A 13950-nucleotide genomic window follows, 5' to 3' on the forward strand; every position below is an offset into this window, starting at 1 on the left:
AAACAAACTTTTTTTAAAGAAAAAATTTTACTGAGTGATTCTATTATATAGTTTTTTTAAACAATGTGTATTCTGAGTGGGTGTGGTAAAATAACAAATTTGTCCTTTATCATCAAAATTAAAATTGTAAAGTAACTTTGTATTAAACTAATCTAATAAACGGCTTTATTAGCTCTTTTATTTTTTAACAATTTATTAATTGTTGAAATAGAAAATATGCAAATTTTTTCAACATATGAAGAGAAAATTGTTTAAATTAAAGAAACAGACCTATATTTTGAATATAATCTATTTGCACTTTCTCATTTTCTTTCCCTTTTAATGGCTTTTTTTACATAGACTGGTACATGCACTTGTGTCATTTTTGCTAAGCCATACAACTTTATCAAATAGCATTGTAGCTTTTCATATTGATTGTTTTCTACATTTTTTACCATGTGCATAAATGAGTGGGTGGGGAAACATAATTACTGTTTTACAAAATGTTGTACACTTAAAGGATTAAATAATCAAAGGGCTGCAAGCTCTTGGGTATTTTCTGATCTTGCAATCTAGTTCGTACTGTATATGCTGTATGTATTTTCCTTATAAGTTTATTTTTATATACTAAATTCGTGCTAACAGGGCACCGCGATGCGATGTAGATATTTTTCTATATAGTCAGTTTTGATACCATACGGAATTTTGCATGAAAAAGAGTTGCATCAAAATTATTTATGTTCATTTTTTATACAGCCACACTTTATCCTTTGCATATCGCGGCTACTTCTTTAAAAAAGACACTAAAAAGAAAAAAAAGTTGCTTCTATTGGGCATTTGAACTCCAGACCCTCACACCCTAAGCAGCGCGTCACAACTCACCAGCGGGGAAGTTATGCGAAGAAAGCCTAAATAAAATCAAACAATTCTAAATTTTAGAATTTCCATTTGGGTTATTTGGTAATCCTTATTATTGTCCAACAATATTGACCTGGCACTTTCATTAACTTTCGTAAAGGTCATATAAAAAACACTGACCAGTATCTATCGAATATATCGATATAATTTTTGCTAACCTCAATCGTCAGTGATGTGTGGTATATGGATGTCGGACTACCGATCTGATGGTCTCTGGTTCGATTCCTTACCAACACCACGTATATTTTTTTAATTTTACTTGCAAAATTTTTGAAATCGTTTTTTTTTACTCAGAACACCCTGGCTTTAGAATATCGCTTTTATGTGGTTGTTTTATATAAAGTTATATTTTTTTAATTTCATTACACGTATCTTTTTTGTTGACATATGCAAGCGTTTACATATATGCTTTAGAGCATGGGGGCACGCTAAAAAGGCATATATTAAAAACGCAATACGATAGAACACACAAAAAAAGGTTTGCAAATAGGTTTCAAAGAAAATGGCAATTTTAAAAAAAAAAATAAAATGAAAAATAAATACGTGAATATGGGTTCGAACCTACCAGTTGACGTCTACATTCTTCAAGTGAACCCATTTACCAACATGCGCTAGAGATATTTTTAATTAACACCGAATTTTTAACAATTAGATATTTTACATTCATATCAATTTACAAGTAGATCGTAACGTTTACGGCATAACCGACTACAGGGTCAAATGCAAGAGTACCAGGCCAATGTTGTTGGACAATGATTGCGGTATTTTGTTCACGATAAACCTGTTGTTTAACAATGATGTAAATAATTTAGTGAAAATTTCTCATGTCCCCGACATATATATATTCCAGCTATTCGACAGTCAGATTTATTTGTGTACTACGCTCTATCGACATCGCTAAAAATAACATTTTTCCATTGACTAAAATGATATTCATCCGCCCGTAAGTTTGTGATTGTGCTGCTTTATTGACACTTCTATAAACCAATGCTACTTTTAAACGGTTGAATGCGTTGTAATTTGTTGCATACTTGTACAAAAACAAAAATATTTCTTTCTTTTAGCATCGTTAATTTTAAGCTGTTTTGAGAACTACTTGTTGTTAGGTTTGTCGTGAAATTCTGTGTCAGAGTTGAATGTTAGCATTGTATTTCCTGATCTGCCGATCAGAAAAAAGCTGATTATCATTTTTTATTATTTCTGCGTCATTGAATCAAATATATTTCAGATGTTTATGTTTACCGTAAGAAACAAAAGTTTTTCATGGGTCAAAATAGGAAAGCATAGTCGTATAACATCTTAAAATCTTATGTACACTTAACTCTGTAGACAATTGATTTTTAAGCAGTTTTTACTTGTAACAACCAATTTTTATTTCACTTTTTTCATATTGGAATGTGCATGTACCTAAGATTAACATTTCAGATTCAGTTCAAATTCACTTTCAATGTAAAATATTTATCTTAAAACTTTGTCTTAAACAAAAAATGAAAATAAGTTTGAACATTACTAACTAATGCTTATTATTCTTGAATTTTTCGGTAAATTTTTTAGAATCTTTTTTTTGTAACAATATAAATGAATCATTATCGTTTCCACAGAAGAGAAAATGTTACAGAAAAATTAAACGCAAAAGAATGTTTCATATAATGATTGTTTCTAGTAGACTACTACATTTATAATTTTTTCAAATATATCAAGTGTAAAATTTTAAAAAAACCTCAAATTTACTTTCAATAACTCAAATGTAAGGTAGAAAGCGAACACATTCAAACGTTCTAGAAGCGTCTGCAAATTTATTTTGAAAGGTTGACAGATTCTGTTGATTATTTTCCAATTGTTTCAGCCATTTTTTTGAATACTTGACATCGAAGTTGACCCTCAAAGCCTGTTTTCAAAATATAGCGTTGCTGCGTATCCTTGCAACTGTTATGGGTACTACGACGCTACCGGCTAACAAAATATCTTAAGTTTTATACTATTCGCCAAAAAAAACGAACTTACAATATTCTCATTTACAGATGCAATAAAGTTTCATTTTTAATTTAATAGCAATGTATCTGTTCATTACTCAATTTTTTAAACGTAACTATCGCCAGTAATAATTAGTTACGCCAAATCTTTGTAATATACTGGCCTTTACAAACAACACAGTAAGTAAAACAAACAATATATAACAAATTAAATTGAAAGAAATTAATAACTGTATAAGGCTGCTAAGGCATTATACATGTATTCATTGAACCTACAACACAAAAATGTTCCCTGGAAAGTGTTTTAAGAATGACAACCAGACTAATTATATTGAAGGCTAAATATCGACGTTAATAATTGGTGTAATTATAATACAGTATTGCTTTTAATTTTAGGTATAACTGAGACATTGTCGATCATCTACTGGTATCATATAACACTCACAGCAACATACATTGTGTGATTCAGGGCACTTTTTTCAATAAAGTTGCATGTACTGTTAAGGTGCATAATTCTAAATATGGCATTACCTTATAGAAAGTGACTCGAACACAATGATGTCTGCTTATTTTAAAACTATATAATATGAGAAGTTTAGAAAATAGCTTTATATTTATAGCGAAAATAAAACAACAGTTATTTGTATGATAGTTTGGGGACCTTTCTGTTGAAAATGTGACAGAGTTAAATCGTCGATACATAAACATTGCACAGTGCGTTAACTGGAATGCAGGTATTAGTTACCCCGCACACATCAGAGCATGGTTTGGTTCATTTTTGTCCGGGGTATACATATTGTGACGACAGAGAAAGGGAAAGCGATGGAAATATCATATTCAGATGGCTCGTTCATTGGGTTTCTTTTTGTGGGGTTTCATATTGTGGTATCAGGGAACGTGTTTTTATTGTTTGACTATAATACAAAAGAGAAAGAACATCAAAAAACTCGGCAATCTGATTTATACTCGGGGATAACGTTGCCCCTCGTACAAATCAGATAGCCTCTCGTTTCGATGCTCTTTCTATTACATAATGCATGTATCTGTTTTACTGCAATTATAATCACTGTCGAATTCGCTATGGAAGCCAGGTTGATATTCTCAAACGTCAGTGATTTGAAAAGCAAATGTTTTCCTGATTTTCTTTTGAATGTAGTTTAAAATTTAATGTTATAAAATGTGTTAACTTTAAGATATGATGATATAATTAATGTGGCTGCTCGTTGCGGCCCAAAATATTGGCACATAATAGGCGTGGACTAATGCCCATTTCATGAGTTTATTTTCAACATTCCTGCTTTTCGGGTAATACATAGTAATGAAAACGAAATAAAATAAAACTGTCACAAGATATATAGCTGTCAATTGGGTCCAAACTATGAATTCAGTTAACCAAGATGGCAAATTTAATTTCTAAGTACATTTTAATGTAGACAATTTCCAGATGGTCGCAGGGTTTTGGACTGTTGACATAAAAACTGGAGAATGTGGCTCTCTTTTAATCGCTCTTCTGTCTTTATATATATACATTGTAACATGTATATTAATGTAATCTCCCTTTTGCTTTATACTTCAGTTGTTTCTCTGTTTGGATATTTTAACTTTTATTTATTATTTTCAATGACTTTAATTTTTTCTCTACTGTTTTTGGAATTTTATTTGTATGACAGGTACTTTACCGGTGTAAATAGTCATTTTGCCAGAAAAAAAAACGGATTAATCATTATTAATGAATTAATTATTATTAATGAATAAATTAGTGGGCATAGCTCGCTGATTATCATTATAAGCAAATGAGTGAATACATAACATTAGTACATGAAAACATTAGAAATCATTTTGTCTGAAATTTCCAGACATGGGTAGTTGAAATATAGTCTAATTTAATCTCTACATTGACTTTGCAAAAATCACTAATTGACCCTTTGGTTTAACTATCAAAAATATCCCCCATACTAAATTGAAGGTGCACAATTTCAATATAAAATTTAAGCAGATACATGGAAAATATATATCATAAGTTATGACCTTGGTCACAGTCATTTTCTTTAGCATACTTCATGCAATGGGGTAGCGATAACGAATAGGCCTGTCAGACTTTCATTCAGCTGTACAATGTATGTGGTAGATATTATATGTCTGCGTTTCGTTTTCTTTCGATGAGAACTTTTAAAGAAACCACTTGACTAATGTTGGTGTCGTATTTTTTTGCATAAAACCCTTTTACCTGATTTATTTAGTGACATCACCTTGTTCATAACTACCAACATTGTTCAAGATTGTTCACATGGTTGGGTCCTCCATTTCAATGTGCTTATTAAATGATTAAAAAACAGTTGTTTGAAAACATCAAGGTTAAAAACCTTGATATTATTAAGTCAACCTTTTTACCCTATATCGCAACCTGCTCAAGTTTATATTCTGCAGTCAAATTTTACTATCCATGCCAAAATAAATTACATGTTTGTTTTGTTGTTTTTTTTTTATCTGTAGTAGAAGTGAATTAGAGATGCAAATACATCTTAAAAGTAATATTTTTTTTATATACACACACATAAATACTTATCATTGTAGATCTCTGACAATTTGATGGCATTAAAGACGTCAATAATTAGTTGTTGTGTTTTTTTTTTATAAGTAAATCCAATATTGCATACTCTAATCCCAAAGTTACTGAATTTTGTTAAAAAATACAGATTTAAGTATTTCAAGTAGTTATATAAAATAACAAAACTTAAATAGATAAAAAAAATGTTACTTACAATAAATTTGTGATTTTGATTAAATTGTTAATTTACGCCCAACCACTTAATAAAATACATTTTCTAAAAAAAAATCCAATTACATTCAAAAATCAAAGCACAATTTTTTATGGCAGATAATGGTTTCTTGTAATACAAACCATAGTTTAACAAATTAATTTTGTAAATTGCATTATTACATGGAAAAAATGTTCGGACATCTTAAATATTAGTAATTTTTCTCCTTTTTTTTTTGCCGCAATTTTCAGCCTTTGTCTATTAAATGATATTTTTTACATTACAAAAGGTACTAAAGTTGTATGTGTAACATGTATTTTATACAAAAATGCTTGAAAAGAACAAATACACATGTTTTAACTGATTGAAATCAAGTAAAAGTACGTAGGTTGTAATTTCCATATTTTTTGGTGGCTATCTTGGACGCCATCTTGGGATTTCTCTGTTCGCCACAAATTTATGTCAGCAGTTTTGAAAACTACAAATATATTGGAACATACGCTTTGGGTTAAAAAATGGGTCCGGGTTCAAGTTTTCTAAATGTCTAGATTGTCACCCTAGCCATAATGAGTATTTGTTTGCCTGAAAAGTGAATTCCGTCGCCGGTTAATTTTGTTTGATTGGTATAGCTTGGATGAAATGTTTGTATTATCTGAAAATCCAGTCACTGTACTTTTACTTCTTATCATATACGACGAACATTTAGTTTTGATAAAATTTCTTTTTAGCTGATTAAGACTACGCTAACCCCGTGTTTATCTTGAATGTGCGTCTCGGTTTACTAACCTAGATCATAAAATGAAAACATGGCTGTTTTTTGTAAGTTTTTGTTTGTTTGATATTTCTATTTCTATTTTTTCACCGATGTTAACATAATTATTTGGTAGTATATCGGCTGTCAATCCACCTAACAGGCTTTTCCAGGATAACTAACCAGTAACAGTTCCGCTTATGACAGACTACTAATCCCACATGAAGGGGAAAGAAAAATGACCATTAGATTCAATGTCCGAGATTAATTTTACCGGAGAGATAACACCTTGAACGAAGATTCGAGCAGCGCCAACTATTTTTTATTTATATATGCTCGACCTATTGAGCTCAGCGGCGGAAAGTAAGAAATGACTTTATAGTGTCTGAATTGCGATATATGTTTCTGAACTTACTTCCTAACTCGTGGAACTGTTAAACTACCAATTAGTTCATTTGGTGTCGATATGATTTTACATGCATGATTCTACACAAATCTATTTGGTATATAATTTGGTTCCTTTAAGCATATCCGTTTTCTTCTTTTTCTTTCTTTTCTTACATTTTTCTTTCCTTTTCTTTTCGTTTCTATTTTTTACTTTTCCTTTCCTTTTACTACATACAGTGCAGTCATACTAATATATATATATATATATTATTATTGTTCCATAATCGTGTTTAAATGAATAATTCGGAATATAAACCAGACATTTTAGCTATCTGTCTAGTTAAATAAATAGTCTAAACACAGCTGCATTACCCAAACGTAAACAAAGAATAAACTTAAAGCCTGGTGATCGTGGAAATGTCCGAAAACAGATGAACATTAAGTATGCATTCGTTTTATTTAATGGCTAGGCGAGTAGCTTCCGCTAGCTTTAAATCTCAAAACATAAACTCTACCAACTCTGTTTTAAGTATCATTTCATATCAGTGTACCTTAATTATCCCCTAGATCAAATACTGAACAATTTCAAAAAGTCATGCGTTTGTTTGTTCTTGATCTTGTATTTGGAACATTTGGAACGTTTGATGAGCCTTCATCATTTTACATGTATCAAGTCTGCTACATCAGATTAATGTAAACAATTTTAAAAACATTATACTTCAGATATTTTCATACACAAGGTGTAAGCTTTGTAAGTGTCAATTTCATACTACAAATTGTATGTTAGATTCATGTATTTTGATAGTTTGAATATGTTGTCATGGAAGATTGATGATATAAGTTCTCTGGTTAAATGAAAACTTCATCATCATCATCATCATCATCATCCTCACCACCACCATCACCACAATCATCATCACCATATCAGCAATCTGTCATCACTGCAGCAATCTGTCATCACTGCAGCAATCTGTCATCACTGCAGCAATCTGTCATCACTGCAGCAATCTGTCATCACTGCAGCAATCTGGCATCGCTGCAGCAATCTGGCATCACTGAAGCAATCTGTCATCTCTGCAGCAATCTGTCATCAACTTGCAGCAATCTGTCATCACTGGCAGCAATATGTCATCACTGCAGCAATATGTCATCACTGCAGCAATATGTCATCACTGCAGCAATCAGTCATCACTGCAAGCAATCTCTCATCACTGCAGCAATCTCTCATCACTGCAGCAATATGTCATCACTGCAGCAATATGCCATCACTGCAGCAATCTGTCATCAATGCAGCAATCTCTCATCACTGCAGCAATCTCTCATCACTGCAGCAATATGTCATCACTGCAGCAATATGCCATCACTGCAGCAGTCTGTCATCACTGCAGCAGTCTGTAATCACTGCAGCAATATGCCATCACTGCAGCAATCTGTCATCACTGCAGCAGTCTGTCATCACTGCAGCAGTCTGTCATCACTGCAGCAATCTGTCATCACTGCAGCAATCTGTCATCACTGCAGCAATCTGGCATCACTGCAGCAAGCAATCTGTCATCACTGCAGCAAGCAATCTGTCATCACTGCAGCAATCTCTCATCACTGCAGCAATCTGTCATCTCTGCAGCAATCTCTCATCACTGCAGCAATATGTCATCACTGCAGCAATCTGTCATCACTGCAGCAATCTGTCATCACTGCAGCAATCTGTCATCACTGCAGCAATCTGTCATCACTGCAGCAATCTGTCATCACTGCAGCAATCAGTCATCACTGCAGCAATCTGTCATCACTGGCGTCTGTAATTCAATGTGTTTATAAGTTATTGTTTGTTTTAGATGCGATGATGATGATTTTGAAGGTGGTTTCACATGGACAGCAGTGCGAATGTCCGGCATCTCAGTGCCCTGATGCTTGGATAACATTCCGAGGTTCCTGTTACTATATCAGTGACAACATCAGCTGCGACTGGACAGAAGCTATTGTAAGATTCTGCTTGATTGAATTTAAAAATAAATAAAAGACAAGATACGTGAAACAAACCCTTACTGAGTACATATCTTATAAAACTATTTATAGGAATATATCTGGGTAGAATTTCTTGTATACATTTAAACATCGTAATAAAAGTTTTAATGCCTACATAAACTGTATATAAATCTTTAATAATTTTCCAGTTCCTCATGTCAAACAAACTCAGTTGCGTCCCTTTAATTGATGCAGCAAGTACTGTCGCCTTCGCTCGCGCATTTATTCGATTAAATAAGCACTTGCGCCTTTGCATCAAGTCATTTAATATCATTAAGCAAATATCATGATGTAAATATTTCAATGTATCCTTCAAGCATCATTGCCAACAACATGGAGCAGATTTAGTAATGATTGAAAGTAAAGATGAAGATCTTTTTATCAGAAGTTTGCTGGAACGAATGTATAGAACTCGTAAGTAGCATTCGTCCATATTTAAAATGTGTGATAAACTGTCTAGAAAGGTGTCTTCTTTGTTTAATATATGACCCCTTGTTTTCTCTGGATTTTTACTTAAAACTGCCTATGTTTTAAAAATAGCTTCATCATGTTCATGAAAACGTTAAAGAAGTACATGTACACCGATAGTCTTCGATTTCACTCATTCTGATTCTGAACGGATAAGGATCGCATCTGCTCATATTTCTAAACATGTACTTGTTATGTAAACTGTAGGAAAAGGACAACAACGATTTATGGTATTTATTGTCCATAATTTTCAAGTATGTGTAACTTCAACGGAACATTATGCATCAAACCCGGTGTATCTAACTAACGGTTCACACGAACGCACGCACACACGCACACACACACACACACACACATGAAACTAGATTTATTTTGTAAATACTAGTAGTATCCTCATAAGCCATATTTATTAAGCTTCACAGCACCCAGGTCAAGAGTTTTGGATAGGTGCTAATGACGAGATGATCGAGGGTTTATGGGTGTGGTACAAGGGAGATAAGCCTGTTAATTTCACAGGATGGTATGTTATCTTTTACTTTATGACATTTGATGGGAATAAGTCCAATAATTTCACATGATGGTGAGGATTTATCACTTAGGAGATGTAATTTAGGATTACGCATCTTTACTTCAGCGGATGATATTATTTCTTGTCATTTTTTGTTAAAATATAATAATCTTGTGTACATTTATCAAATTTCGAACCGCTAATAATGTAGGTACATGTATATGTAGTCAGCTGTAATCATTTGAAAAGTCATAACAAGATTAATAAAATATACATATATTTAATATGAATATAATAATATTTTATATTTCGGTGGCACAAATTGTACATCTTTTTGCCACCATTAATAGTAATACGTGCGTAATAGTAATAGTTTCGGAGAGGAACTATCTAAGATTTCATATCTTTCGTAAACATTGTATATATTGAATGAATGTATATAATGTACTGTGTATGAGTATGAAAAGAATATGTTTAAACTTTATATAATAGCTGCCAACGTAAAACTTAACACGTCACACATATCTATCTCTCGTATATTCAAGTACACATACAGTCAGTGGGTAGTTCAATAAGTGGCCTATTAATATTTTATCTGAGTTATAAATATGAACACACATTTATTTCAAATTCAACGTTTTTTGAATATGTTCAATCATGCGAGGCATATTTTAGGTATCCCGGGCAACCAGGAAGCGAGGGTGACGAAGACTGTGCCGTGATTGCAAGCAGGACTGACGTATTTAACGGCTGGCACGACGCTCCGTGTGCTGCCTCACACCACCCTATATGTGAGATAAGGTAATGTATTTAATTGACATCATATTCATTTATAACGAGTCAATGTGTTTATCCATGTATAACGAGGTCAAGGGGTATTTTTATGTATAAAGAGGTCAAGAGGTATATTCATGTATAACGAGGTTAAGGTGTTAATTCAAGTGAAACGAGGTCAAGGTGTTTATTCATATATAACGAGGTCAAGGTGTATATTCATGTATAACGAGGTTAAGGTGTTCATTCATGTATATCGAGGTCAATGTGTATATTCATGTATAACGAGGTAAAGGTGTATATTCATGTATAACGAGGTTAAGGTGTATATTCAAGTGTAACGAGGTCAAGGTGTATATTCATGTATGACGAAGTCAATGTGTATATTCATATATAACGAGGTCAATGTGTATATTCATGTATAACGAGGTCAAGGTGTATATTCATGTATAACGAGGTCAAGGTGTATATTCATGTATAACGAGGTTAAGGTGTATATTCAAGTGTAACGAGGTCAATGTGTATATTCATGTATAACGAGGTAAAGGTGTTTATTCATGTATAACGAGGTTAAGGTGTATATTCAAGTGTAACGAGGTCAAGGTGTATATTCATGTATGACGAAGTCAATGTGTATATTCATATATAACGAGGTCAATGTGTTTATTCATGTATGACGAAGTCAATGTGTATATTCATATATAACGAGGTCAATGTGTATATTCATGTATAACGAGGTTAAGGTGTGTATTGAAGTGTTACGAGGTTAAGGTGTTTATTCATGTATAACGACTTTAAGGTGTGTATTTATGTATAACGATGTCAATGTGTATATTTATCTATAACGAGGTCAATGTGTAAAACAGTTGTATCTTCTTCTTTATGAGTTACAACGGATTTGCATCAAGTCCTCGATATGTTGCTCTTAGAGGAAAATCAGAAAAAGTGCCCTTGGAATGTTGCCTTGCTGTTATATAAATAACTATGTGCAACACACTACGTAGGATTTAAGTAAAAAAAATGATAAAAATAGAAAATGTCGAAGTTGGCCTTTGTGAAACGGCAGATTTTACACATAAAATTCATCACACGTGTGAAATATACTTACGAAATCTTCACAAATGTGTGACAAATACGTATATGAATACGTCACAAATAGGTAGTGTGATGATAAAAATCTGCTCTAAATAACGCTCCGCTTTTAGACCTGACCGTGACCAAATACAATGTCATTTCTCGAGACCTTTCAAACAGCCAATCATCGGCGAATTTTAATAATTTTGAAAGCGGTTCTGTTTCTTGATTAAACGCTGGAAAACGAATATCGAGAAGGTAATCATCATGATTTCGAGATATTACACTGGAACGATTTACATATTAAATTATACTTCAACCTTCAGACAAGTCACCTCTGATTTTAAGAACTTTGATTGAGACACTACATCCACTAAAAAGGTCCTTATCACAAAGATATTTTTTAAAACATGTAGTAAATAACTTTATAGTTAGACAATAATTCATATTCTTATTAAAATACTGATTGATGGTGAATAAATTTGATTAATGATTTTTATATTTTTTGGAGTAATAATATTTGCGCACTAGCTATTGTTTGAAAATGAACGGAAGAGAATAATGTATATTGTAAGTATAACTCATTGGCTAAGCTATAAAAGTCACGTTTGTTTATTTAGTGATCATTTTTTTTATTCAGAAATACCACTTTAATCGAAATAACTAATCAATTAGGAGATAACTGCTGGAAAACAAACAACCAATAAACATGCTGAATCAACAAAAGTTACTAAAATAGTTTTAATAAACATAAAGCTTTATTTGTTGTTGAATCATTTATTGAAAATATTGGATGAGGGTCGAAGTGTCTTACTGAGGCGTAAAGTGCCTTGAGGGCTGCATTGTCTTCAAATGTTTGAGGTGATGTGTCTAGAGGCGAAAATGTCTTGTTCCCGCTGGAACAAACATGAGGCGTCCATGGACATATTTATCGGTTGTAAGTAAGTTTGAACTGGAACAACATTTTTGTTTTTCCCTAGTTAAAAGTAAATATAAAGTGAATGAAACAGTCACCAATACGCTTGTAAATGAAACTCTGATCTATTGATAATTAAGCACACAATCTGCATACCACTGTTCTTGAATGTAATATTTCTTGTATTTTTTATGTATAATTAACAGTTATAACAACATCAATTAATGTTTATTTTTCATTTGTCAAATATTAATTATTCATATTTTTGATGTAAAACTGTCCGTCCGTTATGCGATCGGTCATCAACCTTTTCCTCTTTAAACTTACGATGCTCAGATCTTTGTTAAAAATTCAGTGACATATGCCAACATAATATGTACTGGTGGTAGACTGTAAACTGTGTCAAATACATGGGAAAAAGCTTCTGAGAGCATCCTAGAATAAAACTTTTTTCCGGGGAGCATGCCCCGGTGCCCACATAGAACCACAAAATTGTCCACACGAATCACAAAAACGTGACAATGGGCCTGAAGTATGTGTGCTATGATTTTTCAAACAACAGAATTGACTTTTCTTGTGCCTATTTGTAACGGACGATTTAATTGGATAGCTAAAATTAGCAAACTCGGAACACAAGAATAAGTAGATCTTTACTAAAGTCAGATCGCTTGCTACAATGGCCTCGTAGTCCATACGGAATTTGCATATTGAAGTGACTGTTTCGTTAAAGGTATATCTTTGTGCAGATCTAGAAAAATGTTTAGATTGATATACTTTTTAACATTGAAATCATTGTTGTTCCTTATAACAGATTCAGATTACCATTTCGTAAAATTCCATTTTGTTTTTCTTTTAACATTACATATGATTTTTATATTTACGGTATATAATGTAACGTTATTTTATTGTATTTAATGACTAAATGTATACTATTTGAATTTGACGGATTATGGTTTCATTTACAGCACAACAAAGGACAATATTGAAATCATTGGTCGAAAATAAAATCAATCTTCAAACTGCTACAAATTCTTATGCTTATTATTATGTTGATATTCAGATACATGTATATATATTGAAAATTCTAGATATCCTTTGTTTTTTTGTTGTTGTTGTTTTTGTCATAATTATGTAAAAATAATGACATATCATACATGTATCTCCGTAACGCCTTCAAAATCCGTATTACATAGACAAAGAAAGAAGGAAATATGAAAGTAAAAAGATATAGAGAAGGAAGGAAGGAACTTTTTCACGACTGAGCAGACACGCAGCTATCAAAAATACAAAGGCATATCATATACATATGTATTTTAACGCCTCTGTAATGGGATAGGGGGCTTAATGGAACTCCATTGAGGTAAAAAAAAAAGTCTAAAAATATAAAATTTAATATTTTTACATAGATCAAGTGAAGC

At 32.3% G+C, this 13950-nt stretch overlaps 1 protein-coding gene across 2 annotated transcripts; it reads left to right on the plus strand.

The window, feature by feature from the left end:
• The first annotated feature begins 6411 nt into the window (after positions 1-6411).
• On the plus strand, positions 6412-13619 carry LOC132760208 (perlucin-like). Of its 2 annotated transcripts, none has more exons than XM_060752126.1 (6): positions 6412-6446; positions 8603-8748; positions 9110-9206; positions 9675-9780; positions 10444-10569; positions 13498-13619. In XM_060752126.1, exons 1-6 carry the CDS (start codon positions 6428-6430, stop codon positions 13535-13537), a joined length of 534 nt encoding a protein of 177 aa, XP_060608109.1. In that variant the 5' UTR covers positions 6412-6427; the 3' UTR covers positions 13538-13619. The 2 variants fall into 2 exon arrangements, with proteins under 2 accessions (XP_060608109.1, XP_060608108.1); XM_060752125.1 differs by lacking the exon at positions 13498-13619 and adding an exon at positions 12257-13490.
• The last annotated feature ends 331 nt before the right edge of the window (positions 13620-13950 follow it).

This window comes from Ruditapes philippinarum, unplaced genomic scaffold (assembly GCF_026571515.1).
Source record: "Ruditapes philippinarum isolate M1 unplaced genomic scaffold, ASM2657151v2 ctg264_1_1_1_1, whole genome shotgun sequence".
In the NCBI taxonomy this organism is placed as follows: domain Eukaryota; kingdom Metazoa; phylum Mollusca; class Bivalvia; order Venerida; family Veneridae; genus Ruditapes; species Ruditapes philippinarum.